This window comes from Lasioglossum baleicum, chromosome 10 (genome assembly GCF_051020765.1).
Source record: "Lasioglossum baleicum chromosome 10, iyLasBale1, whole genome shotgun sequence".
In the NCBI taxonomy this organism is placed as follows: domain Eukaryota; kingdom Metazoa; phylum Arthropoda; class Insecta; order Hymenoptera; family Halictidae; genus Lasioglossum; species Lasioglossum baleicum.
Window position 1 is genome coordinate 2,389,366 of NC_134938.1, and position 20,898 is coordinate 2,410,263.

At 36.9% G+C, this 20,898-nt stretch overlaps 2 protein-coding genes across 26 annotated transcripts in view; both read right to left on the reverse strand.

Annotated features, from left to right (window-relative positions):
* LOC143212804 (diacylglycerol kinase theta) overlaps positions 1 to 6,806 on the reverse strand; it is a 37,699-nt gene extending 30,893 nt beyond the window's left edge. For 5 of the 18 annotated variants that reach the window (XM_076431989.1, XM_076431982.1, XM_076431984.1 and 2 more), the window contains exon 1: positions 6,102 to 6,804. In XM_076431989.1, coding sequence (XP_076288104.1) covers positions 6,102 to 6,237 — 136 coding nt within the window. In that variant the 5' untranslated portion in view covers positions 6,238 to 6,804. Of the gene's footprint in view, positions 1 to 6,101 lie in introns of all 18 variants that reach the window. The other 13 variants (XR_013009783.1, XR_013009782.1, XM_076431988.1 and 10 more) reach the window with 5 other exon arrangements.
* Positions 6,807 to 7,716: 910 nt separating this feature from the next.
* Positions 7,717 to 20,811, reverse strand: Ap-1sigma (AP-1 complex subunit sigma-2). 8 transcript variants are annotated; one of them, XR_013009784.1, is made up of 7 exons: positions 20,625 to 20,811; positions 20,330 to 20,508; positions 20,113 to 20,221; positions 19,221 to 19,358; positions 14,080 to 14,153; positions 7,940 to 8,034; positions 7,717 to 7,760 (listed from the first exon to the last, which is right to left on the reverse strand). XR_013009784.1 is itself a non-coding variant. In XM_076432014.1 (6 exons), exons 1-5 carry the CDS (start codon positions 20,625 to 20,627, stop codon positions 14,109 to 14,111), a joined length of 474 nt encoding a protein of 157 aa, XP_076288129.1. In that variant the 5' UTR covers positions 20,628 to 20,810; the 3' UTR covers positions 12,353 to 12,516; positions 14,080 to 14,108. The 8 variants fall into 8 exon arrangements, 3 of the variants coding, with proteins under 3 accessions (XP_076288129.1, XP_076288127.1, XP_076288128.1); XR_013009788.1 differs by lacking the exons at positions 7,717 to 7,760; positions 7,940 to 8,034 and adding exons at positions 12,353 to 12,516; positions 14,314 to 14,403; XR_013009787.1 differs by lacking the exons at positions 7,717 to 7,760; positions 7,940 to 8,034 and adding exons at positions 12,353 to 12,516; positions 14,310 to 14,403.
* Positions 20,812 to 20,898: the final 87 nt, after the last annotated feature.

Genomic DNA, 20,898 nt, shown 5'->3' on the forward strand with positions numbered 1-20,898 from the left:
TACATAACACTCGGGGACAAAATTCAGAGAACGAAAATAATTGACAAAACTGTGGAACTTTGACGTTGTTTAACGGCGCGAGCCACTAGATAACTTCAGAAAAAAAAAAGCCCCGGAGTCGAGTAGCGGACTCGTTCACGTCGTCCGCGGTCGCCCAGTCAACTAAAACTGATATGTAATTTCATTTGGTCGGTGTTTCGCGAAATTTTCAGTTTATTGCGTCCATTATTCCCGACGCGATTTAAATGCGTGAAATCCAGTTCACCGACGAGCAGACTGAATCTGCATATAAATCCAGATTTTTTTATGCACTAATTCACAAGGTCAAATCGATATTTGCACTTTGCGTTAAGTGTTTCAGTCAGTTAAAAATAATACAAAAGCTTTAATGAACTTTCTCGACTATGAAAGCTTCAACCAACCAAGTTACCATTTTAGTATGTTTAATACACTGGAAGAAACATTGTAAACGCGTAAGACACGACGCGACACGACGAGGCTTCGGCGACTATCGATACTTTTCTCTGCAAGTAAACGGTCAGCTAAATGAAACGAGCGAAAGATTTCAGTATCGTTTCTTGTACAAACAACTGGAACAATATTGCAATATAATGCAGAGGCACATTCCATACAAAATAAACAATAAAAACTCTAATTCTGTAAGATATGCACCTTTAAGCACCAACGTTGACATATCTTAAAAATCGATTACTTGTGTTAAACTTGCAAAGAAAACACTTCGTATCGATAATAAAGATACGCGAAATATCTCGTTAATTGTAGCATTGTACGACGAAATCATGACGACGAGATATCTCGTTCACGTTAGCGAAAAGGTTAAAAAATGTCACGTTAAAACGATGCAAAATGTGACATTATGTCTACAGCACCTTGCTTTACCAGAGCACCATTATCATTGAATTTACTCGATCGTTAACGTTCGATAATGATTAACATTTAACGCACAGCTTTCGCCGACGTAATGAAACTCCATTGATTTTTCAGTGTCACCGATTTCAGCAATTATCGAAACAGGTAGAGAAACACAAGTCTCCGCTCCGTATCCCTATATTTCCGGGTTACTAAAAATACAGTTAGCCTTGAAAGCTGGTTCTGTTATTCTACAGTTTTCATCATAAGCTTTTTTCATAAATTTCTTTTTGGCGGTGCGAGGAGAACGACTATTAATAAGTTGAACGACCTTGCTCCGAGTTCCCGAAATTCGACTTTGAATATATGTGTACTCAAACATATATTCGAAAGGAAGAATACAAATAGGAAGAGAAAAATGTCGACCATCGAAAACAAAATTCCAATGACAATGATTTTGGACGATAGATGTAGAAAATGGATTTGGAAAATAGTATATTCAGAAGATAAATGTTGAAAATGTTGCAATGTAAAAGAAAAAAATTTCTATTCTTTCTTTTGGTACAGCATAATTATTGAGAATCCTATTATAATAGGCTTCCGGCAGGTAAAGTGTTAATATGTTTAATAGGTTGAAAAATAATATAACAGTATTTCGAAATTATTCTAATGCATATATGTGTTTTATGCAATAAATGCATAAAATCCGCTGTTTAACTATCACAATCTTCCACTGCAGAGTAATGAAAATGTGTTTTGCTACGCGGTGGAAAAATTGCAGCTTCTATAACGTTATAGCTTAGAGTATTTCTATTTTTCGGCGGTAGACGGCCTACAGGAGCTACCACTGGCAAAAACAACGGATTAAAAACGGTATCTCATGGGTGATGTGGAAATCTATTGCTACGAATGTCGCCCTAATGCGCCACGAATAGCTCCTAGGGTACGTGCCTGAGTCAAGGGGACGGCCGGATCAAGGGGGCGCGGGCGTAGCCTTCGAAAATCGGCCGTCGCGAGGCATTAATTCCGAGGCCTGATCTATTGGGATCCATGGAATCGTCGCTTCGGATCGATTGCGCCTCGATATCCCGCGAATGCTAAAATTAAAATATCCAGTCTAGAAATATTCCGAATATTCGTGCAAACCCGTCGGAACGGATCGGCCAATGGGTTCGTCCGCGTCTATTTGCGAATTTACTTGAAGCACATGGTCAATCAACTTTTTGTCGCCACGCCGCTCGCCGTGCTGTTCCGCGGCGAAACCGGGAGGATCTAAGAAAACAGCATCAACGCGCAGAATGGCTCGTTTCATCGCGGAACAGCACCGCCTTTTAGATGCACACGTGTAAATTCTAGAAAACCGGGAACTACAATGGCATTTGTCTGCCCGTATCGAAACAGTAACGTTTCAATATGATCTCGCACGGCCCAAATGTTCCGGAATCATAGTGTGGGCCGGTTCTATAAAATAAATGGAGCTCATTCAAAAATGTACAAGCCATGCGATACAATCAATGTAAGGTATGTAGATGTCCCCTCTATAGTATGTATAAGCTACTTAGTGGTGCAGTTTTTTTCATTTAAAACATCAAGAAATAAATAAACTAATAATGACACTTAAAAGAAAGTATACTTAATAGAAATTCATTTAATTTTTAACATTTTGCGGTTTATTATTTCATGTTAATTAATGAATATATAAAAATATACACAACAATTGATTATTATTTGCATTGATTTACTAAATGGCGTGTAAAAAATCTTGAAAAATTGCAATTTGTGTGAATCACACGACAAAATAACGGTTGCTCATTCAATCAAATAGGTAATACGAGATTCTACGACCCGAAAAATCACAAAAACCGTTCTGTTTGTAATGAAGAATGTGCCATTAACAGAGACACAAGCGTTGTCCGTTTTCGCGATTCTGGCCCACTGTGAGGCGCTCAAGGTTCCCGGACGCCTCAGAGAATCGTTCAATTCGATTTTATGCGTTTACAATGTATCCGAATGCATCGAACATCGAACACAGCGAATATTGTAACCTCGAGAAAACTCAATGAATCGTTCATTTTATTCTCGGCCATTGAAATCTGTCACATGCTAATTGCCAGGCGAACGCATTCTGTCCTGGCAATGGTTTAAACCATCATGGCGGCCGCGTTTCGGAATTCAAAGCGGCCGTAACATCCGTCGAGCGCAGAGGTGTGCTCCCGAGCTGAAATTGTAAATCAGAAATCGGTGCCGGTCCCAAAAATTTCATTTGACCGAATCGAGCTGCAAGTCCAAGACCGAATTGACATTTCACGTCGCTCCAAGTAAAGGGAATAAAAATACCAACGATTAAACAGTGATATTTACGTAAATCCTACGGGTGTTAGGTTCAGTCGAGTCATTGTGTGCAACTTTGAATGATTGTTATTAACCGAGATGCACTGCATCCGCGCAAACGTGCACTTCGAATATAGGAAAGGTGAAATAAAAAAATATAGTCACAACGGTTGGATCACAGAATAAAAAATAGAGAAAACTGATGACATAATTCGTTTTAAAATTACTTTCTATATTGTCGTTATGTGGTATTAAGCCTAATTATTTAGAAAATTTATTGTACATGGGAAAAGTTAACCATCAAGTTAATAAAACGTAAAAATGTCAAAATGTAGGAAAGGCGATAGATGATTAAGCGATTTGGTCTGTGGACGGATAAATTGTCTTTTCTGCATATATCAATCCGTGAGCTGTCGACAGTGACAGAAAATATATAGAAAACTGACGATTGCAACCATACTTTTCTATTTCACCTTCGACAAAAAACGAAATTTGCATTATTCGTGGGAACTTGGTAGAATTCAGTAAACAGCTGAGAGCGCATTATTGTAAAATTGGGAAACCCACCAACCATGATATCTTCATAACTAGAATGTTATCAAACAACATCTCTTCCAACCTAGAATATTTCCATTCGCCATGATAGTACCTCATACAGTACTTAAATATTTAGTAATTGATCAGATACCGATACATTTAATAATGTAAACAATATTTTGAATAATGGTACAGAAGTTTTTAGCGACGCCTCTCTCAGGGTCGCCATTCGAGTGCTAAGGGTTAAGATGCCTAAAAGAGAAAATACGTTTTTATCGCGTTCTCTATCAAATTCAGTATCTTATCGCAAAGATCGATCCCGTCGTTCTCTGAATCGAACGATCCGAGATGTACGCGTAAATCCGCAAGAGCGACCTAGAAGTTCGTATTATCGCCCGGACGGACGCTCCCATAACAACCGAGCCCATGAATCGAGCCGATTGTTCGATTAAACGATTAAACGATACTGAGTTCCGAAGTGTCCACGGATGCTTATCCTTTACACTTTACGGGGTCCGCTCGTCAACGAGCTCCTTGTCCCGTGCACACCCCCACCTTGCGCCCCATGCCAACCCTCTCGCCGTGTACTCGTTCCTCTTGCTCTCTCCGGAATCTACTATACATACATATGTATACATATAGCTGGTAGCTACTAGCTACTACCCCACACCATCCAGCCCTCCCTTCTACACCCCCTTCTACACCCCCGCTACGATCAATGCTTGTGAAAAGAGCCGATGCGCGCGCCCTCGCCTCGAACCGCCTAATATCTCTTCGATTTCCCTCAACTGTTGAGTCTAGCGGAATTTCCTAGCTGGCGCTCCCTCCCCCGATTGAAACCCTTTTGGACACCGTTCAACCCCCGATGCCTTAAGAACGACCAACAGGTAAGAGAGCTGACAACGGGGACACGATTTCCCCGGTGTGTATTGTTTTCTTGATATTCGCTTCGCTCCGCTTCGCGCTGCAAGGGGTAAACACTTGAGCAGGAGTGTGCGCAAATCGCGGCGGGGTGGGAAATGTGGCGCCCTGTTATCGGATTCCAAAGATGGTGGGTTTGGACCAAGCGAGAGTCTTCACGGACCGAGGTGGAATAATTAGGAAAGCTCCGTGGGCGCCGCCGAACGTCGCCCATCGTGTCTACGACAGACTGGATCGAAGATTACAGTTCGATCGACGATTACAGATTGGTACCGGGTTGTTGTATCGGGAGATAACGATCGATGTTAGCTCCGAAGAGCGATAATCAATAACGCCGCGTCGCGTCGCGTCGGGAGAATGATTCGAATTCGGATAGGAGAACGCGGAGGGGAACAGGATTCGCTCAAACTCGTACCCTCCAGTCCCTCCCCCTTGCCCCGACGGCGCGCGAAAGATAAACGGAGAAGAAGGAAATTTCGATTGACCCAATTTCGTAATAGCAACCCCGTGAAGGAAGCAACATATGCGAGAGTAACAGTCGCGTGTACGCAAACTGCAGCTGCACGCAACGCGAAGGCGACGTTGCTGAGTGAGACGAGTTGGCGCCAAGTCACGCAACACAGACCGCCCTTTTTCTCGGAATGTTAGCGAGGCTCTCGATTCACACAGCGAACATATCTAGGCTGGCTTCGTAGACACGTTTGGGTCTGTCGGGGGCCGTTTCAGAATGGGAGCTCCGACGGCCGTTCTATCGGGGTCAGAAGGAATTAGCACTTAGCGGCTTCTGCATGAACGTGCCACCCTCTACACACACGGTGAATGGGCACTTGCCATTCATCATTCCTGGAGGTCAGCCAGTTTCAACTTTGCACGCCGACCAAGGTTTCGGAATCCGTGAAAAGGCGGGACATGAGCGTACTCCGATGGCAACGCGTCGCGTATTCGATTTCGTTACCGAACGCGCTCATATCGATCGGCTCTCTCTCTCTCTCTCTCTCTCTCTCTCAGCCTTGTGGTTTTTCCTAGAAAATCTAGCCTGGCGTTCGAAGGAGACTTGACGAAAGAGGACCCTGGTAATATGACCGCGCCAAGACACCACCTCCCGATCCCTCGACATCTATCAAATTGAATCTGATCCTTCCCGAAGCCCCGATTCAACAACTATCGCAAAACCCGAGAGCTCGATCGTTGGTTGAATTCGAAGAATCAATGCGCAGGATTTGGGTGAACCCGAGATCTTGGCGCCCCACGACTACATATATCGCTTATCGAAATGGTGTGGTCGTGGTTTATCCAATGGATGATCCATAGCGACACCCTTTCCCATAGCTAGGAGGAGTGTAGAGTGTACAGGAGACACACGGGACACGGGACACGGGACACGGGGTCTATAGCATCAGGCATCAGGGCTACGAATCAGGGTGGGGTGGTGGCAGACCTACCTTCGCAGATGTACCCCTGCTGTATGAGGCCCCACAGCATGTCGGTGCAGCTATGGCAGTACGTCGGCTTGTGAAACGTCTTCTTGCTGAAGCTGTGCCCATGGCTGGCTGGAGTCTCAGCTGAGACCGACGCCATGTTCCCCGTTCCACCGCGGCACCGCTCACGCCAGAATTTCACCGTGAAGCTACACAGGGCGCGCCGCGCGTCGATGACAACATAATTACACGGCAGCCACTACGTGATCTCGAAACCGTACGCGTACATAATTGCGTAGCTGCAGCTGCACCCGTGGCTGGCTGCTCGGGTCCCTCGCGTCGTACCGTCGTCCTCGTCGCCGTGTGACGTGCCTAACACGCATTATTCCCAAAACTGCGCCCCCAGGACCGACGACCGACGACCGACGACCGACCGACCGACCGGCACGGCACGGCACCGTCTAGCGTAACACCGTGGTCGCGTTTGATCGTACGCCAGTCACCAGTCACCACTGTGTCGTCGCGGCTGACCATCACCGTGATCGGCCGCTGCTACTGCTGCCGCCTCCGCCTCCTTCGGGAGCTTTACTCGCGGTACGACGGCGATGCGGGTGTCGCGTTCGCGCATCCGAGCCACGGAGCGGGCGCCGAGTGGCCGCACTGACATCAGCCCCTTCGTCACCACCGACGTCCAGTGCCGGAATCAACCGTGGCCCACGCTGGGGTTTTACACGAGGGAACCCTCTTCTCGCCCCCTCTTCTAACTTCTACACCCCCACCTCCCCCCGCCTTTATCCGCCTTCCCCCTCGAGTAGTCTCTTCTTTCTTCCGGGATGATCCTCCCTACCCGGAAAATCGTTCGATTTTTCTCACAGAGCGACACGCACACGGAACGATACTTGTCTCTCGCTCCAGGTCAAGTTACTCGAAACTTCGCTGTCGACTGCGTGCACGATTGTCCCAGTTTGCTCGTCGCACCGGATAACATGGTTCCGAATGTTCCTGATTGGGGCGCGCGACGACTCGATCACCGAGATGATCCCAGATTACATCGTTCCGCGTTTCACGTCAACGTCAGAGAGAAGAGACCGGGGCACCGCGGCGTCGTAGTTCGGTGTCGTTGCTGACGGAGGCAACGTCGGGATGGTGCGCGTCGCGAGGCGACGCGACGCGACGTCCCGTAGTCTCGGAGCGCCCAGTTCGAGCGTAACGACGGCGCCGCTCCACCCCACTGAAGCCTCTGCTCTGCTCTGCTCTGCTCAGCTCCGTTTCGTTTCGTTCCGCACCGCACTCTGCTTCCTCCGTTTCCGCTTTCGTACACGCTCCGAAATATCGAATACCCGGCTCGCGATACCAGCTACCCCGCGGCCCAGCGGAGATTCGTCGGCCCAAAACCGACGACGGTGTAAGCCACTCGCACTCGGGAACACACACACCAGCAACCGCTTCGAGGTCGCTCTCGACTCGACTCGCCTCGACGACGTCAAAGCGACGACCAGCCGTCGACGCCGTCTACTCGCGCGCATCGACGCGGCTCCGCAACGCTCTTCTCCGCGCAACGCGCTCCCGTCCCATGCGTGCACCAGCCATTTCGCGACGAATCGCTCGACAGGCAACCCAGCCTTCCCGTAGCCCTCCGCATGCTCGATCTTTCGCGAAATTCCACTATGTACCGACCTCGAACTGAAATCACGAAGGGCCTAGTCGGTTAACGGATTGCATAATATATTTTAACAGTTCAGAAAATAAACAGCTACAACTACCAACAAAATTATCTTCATTTTCTTTAGACGTTTTCTTTAACTACGACGCAACCTTACAAAAAATATCAGAACAATCAGAGATAATGTTGGTGACAATACCTTATTATTGAATTCATTTCCAGCAGGTTCACTCTTCTTCAACGTGGGATCTGTGTATGTTTGACTTTTTCATTTTTCACAACCAGAGCTTGCAACTGAAAAATCGGAAGAAATTCTTGAATATTTGGTTCGATATGTTAAATGTGTCAGATCTTTTTTGGAATTTTGGAATTTTGAAATGCGGTTAAATGCCGAGAGTGTAACAAAAACTGATTTTTTTGGTTTTCTCTGTGTCTACCCTTACAGACGCGATGTAGGGCTGAAACTTTGCAGGAAGGGTTTTTGCTTGGTAAGCTATCGAATGTGCCATTTTTGACACCCTTAACCGGCCAGGCCTCGTCGCAGGGGGACAAATGCCTAATCTAGGTAGAAAAAGTTAGGGTTACAAAACAGATATGTTTTCCATTCATTGTTCTCTTTAGGAAAGTTAAGCATAATAGTTAATTGTATAACCATACAAGCATAAAAATCAATACATGAAAACTCTGCTCCGTAACATGACGAAATTTTACACTTATAAGCGTTACAAAGAAAATTGTCACAGCAATTAGAAATTACAACATAGAATTATATAAATTAGAGATTATTATATAACATCTCTGAAACTTATTTTACAAATCGTGGAAATTTTCAATTGTCTGAATGCATCAATTAATAATTGCTATTCTATTTGACACTTCTCATTATTAGTGCCAGTTCATACTCACTCAATAATTTTTAAGTGCCTGCGCTGGAAGTTATTTGCGACCCGAGCCAACAATAGCTTTATTGTTTCGCGCACGATTAAAAAGCTATTCAAGTTCTCCCGGCACCGATTTTTCGAAATTGTATTGTACTTGTAAAATTGCTACAGAAATTAACGAATCATTATGATAACGTAATGACAGTAATAACTAGACAGCGGATTTTTATGCAAAATAAAAATTTTTTTCTAGTTGATTTGCAATCAACTGAAAAGTGAAATAGAAATTTATTTTCTTTCTCAGTATGTTTAATAGGTCGAAAATAATATACATAACAGTATTTTTAAATTCTTCTAATATTTTCACTGTTTCGAATTACACCTATTAATTTTTGTCATAAATGCATAAAATCCGCTATCTAGTAATAACAAAGGAATGAGATTGTGCAATTAAAAAAATTGTGGAATTTTCATCTACGAATAGGAATAATAGAAAAATGGATCTAATACAAGAGTATTTGTTGAAAGAAAAGTATAAACAAAATCCGCGAAGATATGTGTCTACGTTCATTCATCCTTATTACGGTGCTTATCAAATATAAAAGCTTTGTTTTCACCCCTTGACTAAAAAGGGTGGCAACGACGACTTCTGCTAACTTTGCCGTCGACCGTACTTTGCTAAATAACGTAACATTGTTATACGTGACGCCATTGTTACTTATCCACTATTGCGGCAAACCTTGAAATACGTAATTCACAATACGTCCTGCAGACATTTATGACGAGAATCTCGACAGCAGCGGGGTGTATAATCTTCTTCAACGCCGGATGTGTGTTGTGTTCGTGTTGACTTTATTCTCTTCATTCAAGAGTTTAATGCATGCCCAGACAGGAACTTGATTTATAAAATTAAACATATAGGACGCTCATATCGATTTACTGAACTTACAGTTCGCTGCTGACAAAAGGGTAAATTTTTAAAACAGATATTCGCACAATACGAGGAGACTCGACGCGTCTTTCAGAGACAATATAAATATGGAAAAACACAAATACAAAATACAACATTTACATTATTCTATTTCAGAGAACTAGTGAAGGTTTCTTCAAATTACTTCAGGAATTACACTTTTCGGACACTCTGTACATTTTGAATACGAGTTTTTAAATAGATTTTCAGGAAACAGCGGATCTTCTAAAAAATGTTCGAATTAACTTGTCTCATCTGAAATTGACATTTTGATTTTCGTCGAATGTTAATTTTATGCTGAATGAATGCAAAAGTTCGTAATTTGTAAAACGTTGGAAAACAATTATATAAAATAATTGTCACTATATAACTGGTTAATAAAACAGTTATTTGAAAATGTAATCGCTTGTGTTTTAGGTCCAATCTAACATAACGGAGATGAAAGCGCATAGAAGCAAGGGTGTATAAATAAAATTGTATAATACTTACGGTCGCTTCCGCAACAAGACATTAAAACTCTATCCTACCAAGAAATCATCGCACCAAGAAAATTCAATATAAGCGCCGATGTACTTTTGCATTACAGGGTTTATTATGGACGGAGCACAAAGCATCGTCTTTTCAATACAACATTCATATACTTATCGTATTACACGTTCATACGCTTAACATTGGTAGTGTTCATAATTCTGTTTAATAACCAGCTATACCGCAAGTTCTAACAAATTCGCGCACTTAATCGCTACTTTTGATTGCATGAAAGAACTGCGTGTAACATCGTCCGAGAGAAAACATCGACGGTACTGTGTGTGTACAATTGCACGCTGAACAAACAGGAATATAATTATAATAACTAACGTGTGTATCGAAAACTGTGCCGTATACAAAAGTATATTTAAAAAGTACAGAAAGTATTGTATGTAATGCGATAGTTCTGTATCACGCACGCGCCATTAGTACACGTGTATATAAATGCAAATTACCTGATACACATTAACTAACATAGCCCTCGTTTTCTTCGACTAAAACTACACAATCCGTTTGATGAAATCATGCATGAACGTTCGTGCGTTACAATTAAAGTTAAAAATGAAGTACATAACGTGTCCTGGCAATTTAATATACTGTATCGTAAGTTCCCAAGATATTCTTATAAAATCGATTACACGTTTTCGTTAGTCTAGTATACATGTATCTCTAAATACATTGGAACGTTCAGAAATATTGGTATACTCGAATTTCGAAGGAATTCTCGTGTCGCCCGAATATTTCGCGTAATGCTGAACATTTTTCCTCAGACTCGAAAAACTGTAACTCCAGAAATTCATTGAACATTCTAATCGTCGATCGTGGAGCTCGACGATGCACGGCTCGAGTCTCGTAATCTTTTTTTAAAAAGAGCGATCTTATGTATAAAGTACCTTTGTCGCACTGAAAGGCCAGAGTAAGGTTGTTCAGTGGTATGGAAACGCAAGTTTTATCGATTGAGAAAAGTGAATACTTTTTCAGAACAGTCTAACACTAACTGGCGACGCGTATATATGTATAAGTATACAGGGTGGTTCGCCAGGTATTACCACCTCGATTTTCATCATTATTATTATTCGTAACGAAGAAAGTTTCGAGAGATGCATACTTTGGTGTTGCGAGTTTTTTGTATGTGGACGCGTAGAAGAGATATGAAGGTCATCAGTATTTCTTTCAATGGGATCGTATCATTTTCTTGCACAAGTCGATGAAGCTTCATATTCTCTACGAAAAAGTATTAACCTATTGATATCGAAAAACCATTAGTTAAGGAGATATTTTAATTTTAGCGTTGTTATGAAACCACGACTCTCTTGATAATGTTGTAATGATTTTATACACAGAAAAGATTCAACTTGGCGACATTTTCTGAATCGAGAAAGTAATGATTGCCTCGCTAAAAATATGCATCGATAAACATTCTTCGCTACGAATAATAATAACGACGAAAATCGAGGTGGTAATATCTGGCGAACCACCCTGTATATGTATCTCAGATATGTATAACACATAATCTCATGTCAGCTTGCACCGATGCTACGAATAAACAGTCAACGAACAATATTCTTTATAAACATATTTTCCATGGGAGAATTTCTTTCGATAATTATCTCGTTATTTCTGCTATTTACGTAGAGGAAGGATCAACGCGATCAAAACTTGCAAAAATACCTCGCTATGGTAGTGACGAGACTGCGGATGTTTATGCATTTATGGCTTTCGAAAATTTTAATAAATAATGCTAGAATATAAAATTCCACAGAACTTGGTACGAATTTTATTTAAAAAATGCTACTACTACGGGAAGTAAGATTTTATTTATTTACACTTTCTCAGAATGTGCATAAAAACATCAAACATTGCTTTAACATCCGCAGTCTAGCAATGACAATCAACAGGAACATGGACATTTCCATAAACAACGCGGAGATAATATTTCAGCAAAACTCATATCCTCAGGATGATTAGAGGGTGGTTATATCCTTTTTTAAACAATTACCGAGAGAACGATTGAACGAAGCGTTTGCAGAGTCGTTTAACAAATGCTTTTATTACTGATACTTTGAGAATGAGAATGCCTGAAGTTTGAACAATAAGAATACTTGTTTATGAAAATAAAATGACGTTGCACCAGTCTCTTTATCAAACTATATAGTTATGGTGTATATTCAATGTTTGAATATCATTTTCATATTCTGTATAGTTTAAATGTACGATGTAAATAAATCGTTAATTTATGTGGTAAACAAATTTGATTTGCTATATGTATGAAGAGTAGTTAATAGAAATCAAGTGAATAATTTCAGAGCTTTTGCCACTAAAATATTTTTACGAGACTACTTTAGAAGATCCTTTAATAGGTATTGTTGCCATGATCTCTTCCAGATGTCAATCACTCTGTAGTGCGTGCAATTATAAAATATAACTATTACTTACAAATTAATAGTTAACGGATACATTTCGATCGAACTAATGTATATTGAATTCTTAAAATTATTCTGATAATTCAATTAACAAAATCGAAACGAGTTGGTTGAATTAAAATATTTTCTTGCCTCTTTCAAGTTGAACAACTATAGTACCAAGTTAAAGAATAAGCAGTAATGCATGTAACAATAACTACGTGGTTTTAATATAATATTAAAATCGTGCACATAAATATAAAACAGTATAATCAATCGTTAAAAATTGAAACACTTGGTTGCAGTAATGTTTTAAAGATTTTGGAAACCTGTTAGGAATATGTGTATAATTAATATGTCGATGACAGCCTGTTAATACCGATATAATTATACTGTATGTGTATAGAAAACATTATAAGAAAATACAAGTATTAACTAATTGAAAATTGGTATTACTATGATATTAAGACAATTATGTGAATATTTTTGTTAACTATATGAACTCGTAACAGTAGTCCTGCAAATGTCAATCCTTTTGCTTGTCATATATATTTAATTCAGCGATAATAAAATCAAAAGAGAAACTATATCTTTTAACAACTAATTCCTTTTCTAACAAACATTCTTTTCGCAGCGTTTTTATAGTTTGACGATTTAATATAATTACTTGTACGAGAAATCGTGTCTCTAATGCCCTAATTGATTCTGTAATACTTTAATTGCTTTTATTGATAATTGCTGTTGTGTTTTTAGTACTTAAAAATGTTTAATTTGAAGTTATTCGTTACCTCTCCTACATAACGCACAAAAATATAGTTTTCGATTAAAAATTAATAAGGCGCAACAAATTTTATAATACTTATGTATAGTTTGGTTTCACAAAGTAATTACATGTAAGTGAATATCCTATGAGCACCTCGTAAAAAATATGTGCACGTAGAAAACAGAATGTTCGAAATTCATTATTTAACCCTCTATGTAAGAAATTATTGATGCTTTTTATTTTGCTACTTCGTACCGAAGTATGCGCATCAAGTTTTGAATATAAGAAATAAAAAATTTGAAATAAAAAAATGAGAAATAAATAGTAAACGTAATGACAATCAATTCATTGGTACGATGAACAGCAGAGGATTAAATAACATAATCTTCACGTAATGTATGCAATAAGAAACTGCTATTGCTTTTACAAAAAGATTCAATAGTATTGGAGAATCAGTTATAATTACTAGACAGCGCGGATCTTCGTGCAACATAAAAATTTTCTACCTAAATTGCATCAAACTGCAGTGAAATAGAAATTTATTTTCAAATTCTCCTAATATTTTTACTGTCTTACATTGCACCTATTCATTGTTGTCGTAAATGCATAAAATCCGCTGTCTAATAATTACCCATAATAAAATTGTACTCTTTTATTATCGACATTAATTCAATTCGAAAAAAGGACTTCTCGTTAATTACGATTAATTTAGCGTTATACTCTTAAATGTAATAAACATAGTATATGGTAAATAGAATTTTGGAATGTTCGGAGCATCATTATAAATCCACTTACATTAAATTCGACAAATTGTCTAGGAAATATTATCCCAAACCATGGTCCTCGAAGAATCCCTGAGGAGTTTCATCCTGAAACAGAATGATCAGACTCGTTACAATGAAAATTGATTTCGCTAAGATACATATCTAAGTATATATATGAAGAGGGATCAATTTCTTTGATGCTGCAGTTTATCGTATAACGCGCAAATACAGTAATGAAAATATATATAAGTATGCACATACCTACTTTGCAATTAAGTAATCTCCTTGATGCAGCTTCAAATGGTGAACTGAACCCTTTTCATATAACAGTATATACTTGTATGGATACACAAAGCTGCACAAAGCACATATTCATTTATCGCCTTATTCGAAATGCTTAAGCATCAATCAAAGAAATATCTGTGTTGCATGCTACGCACAGAATGTTTTTTGCACTTATATGGTTAAATGGGTGTGCATACCATAAACTTGACCAATTTTAATCATGAAATATACCTTCCTAACAAACAATAAATAAATAAATAAATAATCCTAGGAGCACTTTTATTCGAAAAAAAAACAGTTGAACAAAAAAATACCTTAGTAAAAAAAAAACCTGAAAGTACAGATTATTATACGATTACAACTGGATTAATTACATGGAAAGGTAATACATAATTCCGTGTACAGTTATGTGAAAATTCCATTGTATACATTTATTACGGGTATTAGTTTATTCTGTGTTAGAATCGTAACATTAAAAATTGACACTGCTTATGTATATACACGAACACACATACAGAAGTGATACCTTCAAGTATTCCTCTAATGACATACTAGAATAAATATTTTCCACGTACAGAAGTATAAAGAGGGGACTATACAAAATGTGAGAAAATAACTTCTTAAACGATTAAAAAACTACGTGAACACTATTTAAATATTCGTTTTTTTCTCGTGTGTTGTAGTCACATGTGAATTATGGCCATCTAAAATACAATTCACTTTATTGCCATAGTACGGGACTAAACTATGCTAGATCTAATGTCCGCTAAGTAAAATCAAATGAGAAGCAATTTTGTCGCTAACAGGACTTTCTATGTGAGCTACTATACATATATATTATATTATGATATAATATATATGTATATATATTATATTATTCTTCTTTGTCGCCTATATAAAAATATATGGGTTTATATGCTAGGTTCGTAGGGGCTCTCAATGTTAAGTAAAAAACTGATGCTCAATAACTATAGAAAAAGTAGAGATGTATGATGGCATCATGCAGCGGGTGAGCCTGCTCCAAGTCTTGATTCATGTGGGTTGTCACATTGGCCATGACGGGCATGCAAGAACGCAGCACCTACAAAAGCCCTATCTCCCGCAGGGCACCTTCCACAGCTTCGTCCTTCCACAAACAAACAAATATTCTAGCTAATCTTTAGTGTATTTCTGGTTGCGTCCTTAGTTATGGAACAATAATGTTGAGCTAAAGATTATCATTAATTTTACAGAATTTGTGATACAATTGCAAAAAGAAAAGGAAATGTTACGCTTCGGCGAATTAAAAATTCCATGAAAAATTTATATTATACAAAATACCTTGTCATTCTGCGTCAACTCATGTTAAAAACAAAATTAAACCAATAAAAGCAGTTACAGCGATACCGTGCTTACACGTATAAAACAAAACATATTTTTCTCCTCGAGGAATAGAAATTAGAATCGTTTTCTTTACATATATATACTTCTATAAGAAAAGAACAGGTAATTAAACATTGAATGTCAAGCAGTTAGCTAAATCTGTATGTTTACAAGTCTAACTTATGATAAAAAAGAAAGTTCAAAATCGCCATTCTTCAAAGCAATTTTATAACTTCGATGGTAAATGTATAGCCTTACTAATGTATACATATAGTTAACAATAACCAGAACATTTTTGTATCAATTAATGAAAGTGAATCGATGATATATTTAATTAGGAATTTATTATGTACTATAATTAATACAAATCCATAGATATGACTAGTCATTCTAATGAATATTAAACGGTATCTAGATAAAATTGTAATATGATTAAATGTATACATATATGTAATATGATACATTCACAAAATATGGTATAACTAAAAGATTGATCCCCTATAAAAATACTTATGACTAAATCTATTCTTTTTGCTTTTTCAGGCTCTTATATAATAATTTCTTAGAGGTAAAACCAGTAATTTCTGATTGTTCACGAAATGATGACTTCCATGCTATGAAATTATGCAAGAAAAAGAAAACTTAAAAGCGATCTTCCGAATCGTAACAACTTATAAATATTGTTCCAGATTATTGTATGGATCATGATTAATAACATTATATGAAATTATACCATCAATATAATTGGTAATGATTAATATTTATTATAACTTGAGAATATATACATACATTTCAACAACTAGCTATGAACAACAGCATTTCCATAGCATAATGAAGTTTTAACAAACATTTCAATAGTGTGCGATAATATCACTGCAAGTGAATATGTATTTAATCTACACTTTCATGTTTAACTAATTTCATTAGAAAACGGATATTCAGATATTTTTTCAGCAACAGAAAGTAATAAAAATTTTCAGAGACTAGATATAGTTAATTGTAAACATTACAGGAATACTGCTATCAATCTATCCAACTATGTTATACATAGAAAGTAAATATAGTGAACATCACACCAAGCTACTTAACAATTACTTAGACAAGCTGTAAATATAAATAAGAGTACCTAAATAATTAGGTATAAACGTATAAATGTTTCAGTTTCAAAAGTAAATCTTTAAATCCAATAATGCATTAATAATTCAGTAAATAAAAGTGTAAGTACAAATACCGTAATACAAAATCTATTGTGAGAAATTATTTGAAATTGTTGGTTGTCTTTAAGAATATTATTACAAATACTTCATTATAATCCTCATATGTGCATATGTAGATATAACATTTCTAATAATATTGGAAGTTTGACAAATTGTTGTATTTCATACAGATCTTTCTTATGGGAACACAATAATAAAAATGATAGTAAATATAATGGCAAGTGTAGACGCAAGTAGACTACTAGAAAAGTTTTAAATGTTCACAGTATTATCAAAGGAATTGATAATGTCACAGACTTATCTTATAGTTTATAGATTATTCAGTTTGTACAATTGAATGTATGTATTTGATTCCAATAAAAGTGAAAGTTAATAACGATTTACCAACAAGGTATATTCGTAAGAGTGGATTTAAGAACATATTATGACTTTTCAAATTTACCGCCTTACATCGATTGTTATAACCTAGATCGGTTTCAAATAAACGTTGATTTTGTTTGACAATTAGCAAAGTTGCTTTATAATTCGTAATAAACGATCGAACCGTTGCACCGAAAACATTAAAAAATTTATTATCTCCTATTTATTGTAGTAAAAAAAGTACATTGTATAATTCTTAAAAAACTTTATTTAACCGGCAATATTATGTTGGTCTTGTAAATAAATTTTGAAAAGATTATCACCTCTCTTAAACGGGTATAGAATGTTAGAAGTTAACTTGGCAAAAACCGGATTCTTAGAACAATAAGTGGTCACGATGAATTACTTTATCAGAAATACCTAACTATAAGTTATGAAGGAACTTTAAAGTGAAAATAGTTTCATGTTCTCATTGCATTTATGTACTAAAACACGATATTGAACATGGTATTACATAACAGTATTCAATGTCAATGTAATATGGCAACAGATTTACATAGATTAAAATTCTTTTACTACAGATATGCTGTTGCGTACATTATGAATAAAAATTTTTACAACACATATAAGCCCACTTACATCGATAAAAGAATAAGCGTGTAAGCATTCTATGCACACAGCAGTAGCTATTCAAAATTACAATATACAGTATCTTGAAGATAAATTATATATCTACATTGTACTGTTTGCGTAGACATTACATTTAATATCACTGGAAAGAATGAGCAGTCACTTTTCATGCTTTCCTGACCACACAATATTTTATCTAAGTATATATATTAATGATCATTTCAAAATCTAATTGTTTTCAGAAAGAAATCTAAACCATATTTGTAATTAGTAATAATAAAAAGGTGTTACCAATCACACTATATACATACATATTATTCGTAACAAGGTTTTTTCTAATATGTATAACATTTTTATATCAAGCATTACGACAGTAATCATTGTGCGTAACAATGTTAAATACTGAGAAAAAAATTTCGGACAAGTTCAAGCAAAACTAAATAATAAACCACAAAAGGTTTCAAAATATAGTAATGTACATATAATACACAAAACTGAAAAGGACAATAACACATTCCTCTTACAAAATTTCAACTTAAAAGGGTTACATTCCATCATGCAATTTAGATAATTACACTGTTAATAAACAAAGTGTCATGACAACCCATTTTTCCTAGGCATCGAAATAATGTAGTGGCTGCTATATTATTCGAAATAATAATATTTCTAATACTATTATGTCTCTTTAAATATTATTTTTCTTTTTTCAATATCCTGCTAATTGCTGTTGTAAGTGTTCCACTTACACTCGTCCTTTACATATAAAAATATGTATCTAAATATATAACTTTCCTTATGTAATAACTAATAACATACTTATATGTACGTTATGTGTATAACATGTACAATGTACATACAAGTATCATTATGCATAAAATCAAACAAAATACTTCGATATAAGAGACATTTTGTTATACCTTCAACACCACATTATTTTACCCAGAATAAAAACAGGCTTTAAAAACATGCTACACATATAAATCATACAAGAGGTTTTGGTATTTCTTGTGTATGTATACCTCTAACTCAGTGTTGATTCGATTACTTTGAAAAGGACGTAACACACCAACTAATGAGAGTAAAACATAGTTTGCGAACCGTTTTAACAATTTTGCAAAAACAGATAAGAACTACGAGAATGCTATCGAAATAATAATAAAAATAGTATCAACTCTTGTATAACTGAAAGTTGAAGAAGTAATCATGTTAAAAGTTAAAACGATTCAAGTATATCACTATAAAATAACAAATAAAAGTTATAAATGCGATTAATAAAGAAAACAAGTCACAACTCAATGGGTACATCCCCATAACTAACCTCCTGTAGTAAATCCTGAGATGCAATGGCTTTTAACACATTTTTTTTGCTAGTCTCTTGAATTTCACCGCCGAGCAATAGTTCATCTAAGATAAAGTATGCTTTCTCAAAGTTGAAAATTATATCTAACTCGCATACCTAGTAAAACAGAAAATGATGTTACTATTCAGAATAATTGTTATGTAAGTATAAAGGCTATAATCTGACTGGTAATCTTAAAGAAGATTAGCAAGATTCTAATGCTTGAATTAATTATGCATTTCATCCCAAATGGGTTACCCTGACCTTTGCCGGCAATCGTTTCACATTTAAATGATACATTCAAATCGTCAACAATCATTTCAGAGACAAGGCAGGCAGATTTTGGTTCGGATTAGGTTTGGGGATCAAATCTAACCGAACATTTACAAGTAAAGTTTTTTTACTGTATATAAGATGAAAATTTTGTTCATTCCCTTCCGCGACAACCTAAAAACCTCTAGAAATCAGAATGAAATTTCCTTTAACTCAAATTATCTTCCACAAGTATAGAAGCTAAACAAGCTAAAACAGTAGTAAATGTTTTACGAAGTTCCATAGAAAGATGCGATGATATCGAAGAAAATGCATTCTGTGCTTTGGTTACCGTTGAAAATACTATTGATTAACAATTTGTTCATTCATTAACGCAGAGTAAGATCAGAGATTTCTTTAATATGTAATGTTTTTTATTTATTATGTAGTGTTAGCTGTAACATTGTCGAGGATCTCTGATATCAACGAGTAGATGCAGTTGGTAAAATCAGATTTGAATGAAATCATGTCAGCGATATGCTTGTCAATGAAATTGATCGTTGATAAAGTCAAGCTAACCCACCTGAAATATGTCTAACGTAAGTAGAGTTATACTTACACTTCCAAAATATTTATCCAATAATTCAACGTAACGATGTATAATTTCTAAAGTGAGCAATTCATTTTCGTTCTGTTCAATTGCACAACAAAAATATAAACTTGCGTATCTAAAACAAAATCACTAATGGTTCGTATTATGGTAAAACATTTAATCGAAAATTCGATTACAAAAAGAATCGCGAATCATTGTATAAAATGATATAATTAGTGTGTACCTTTTATAGACAACTTTAACATCTTTCCATTCTAGGAAACTGGACATTTTCGGCTTTCGCGCTAATATTGTCGTAATCAATTCCCTTGTAATTTTTTTCTTTTTCTTATCAGGATATGCCACATACCATTTTTGTAGACGCAACTTTCCTTGGCGACTGAACAATAACATAAATCGCATCTAAAAGAATTTGATCGCTTACATAAAAGTCGACTTACATATTTTTTAAGTATCGTTAAGGTTAAAGTTACCATATCAATCTATAATCATGTGGAGAATAAACAATGAATATTTACCATTTTTAAGTAAACTTCTTTTGATAAAATAACCACAAAATTAAACACAACACCTTTCACTAAATAGATCACAATACGTGAAGTAGACTCGACTTTGGCTGTTGGCTGTTGGCCACCGATGAGATACTATTTATTAAAGACTGCCAGCTGCCAGTCAGCTCCTGTCATGTGCCATTCAGCGACATAGGCACAGTGATGCCAGAAATGCGCAACATTTCACGCGCATGCGCGACAAACAGTAACGTATCTATGATGATCTATGATGAGGTAGCAG

What these genes read in the sequence shown, in the direction of transcription:
- Ap-1sigma (XM_076432014.1), bottom strand. An exon ending in GTTAAAGTTGTCTATAAAAG is followed by an intron (nt 20,222 to 20,329) that starts GTACACACTAAT and finishes ATTTTGTTTTAG; the next exon opens with ATACGCAAGTTTATATTTTT. An exon ending in TGGATAAATATTTTGGAAGT is followed by an intron (nt 19,359 to 20,112) that starts GTAAGTATAACT and finishes CTGTTTTACTAG; the next exon opens with GTATGCGAGTTAGATATAAT.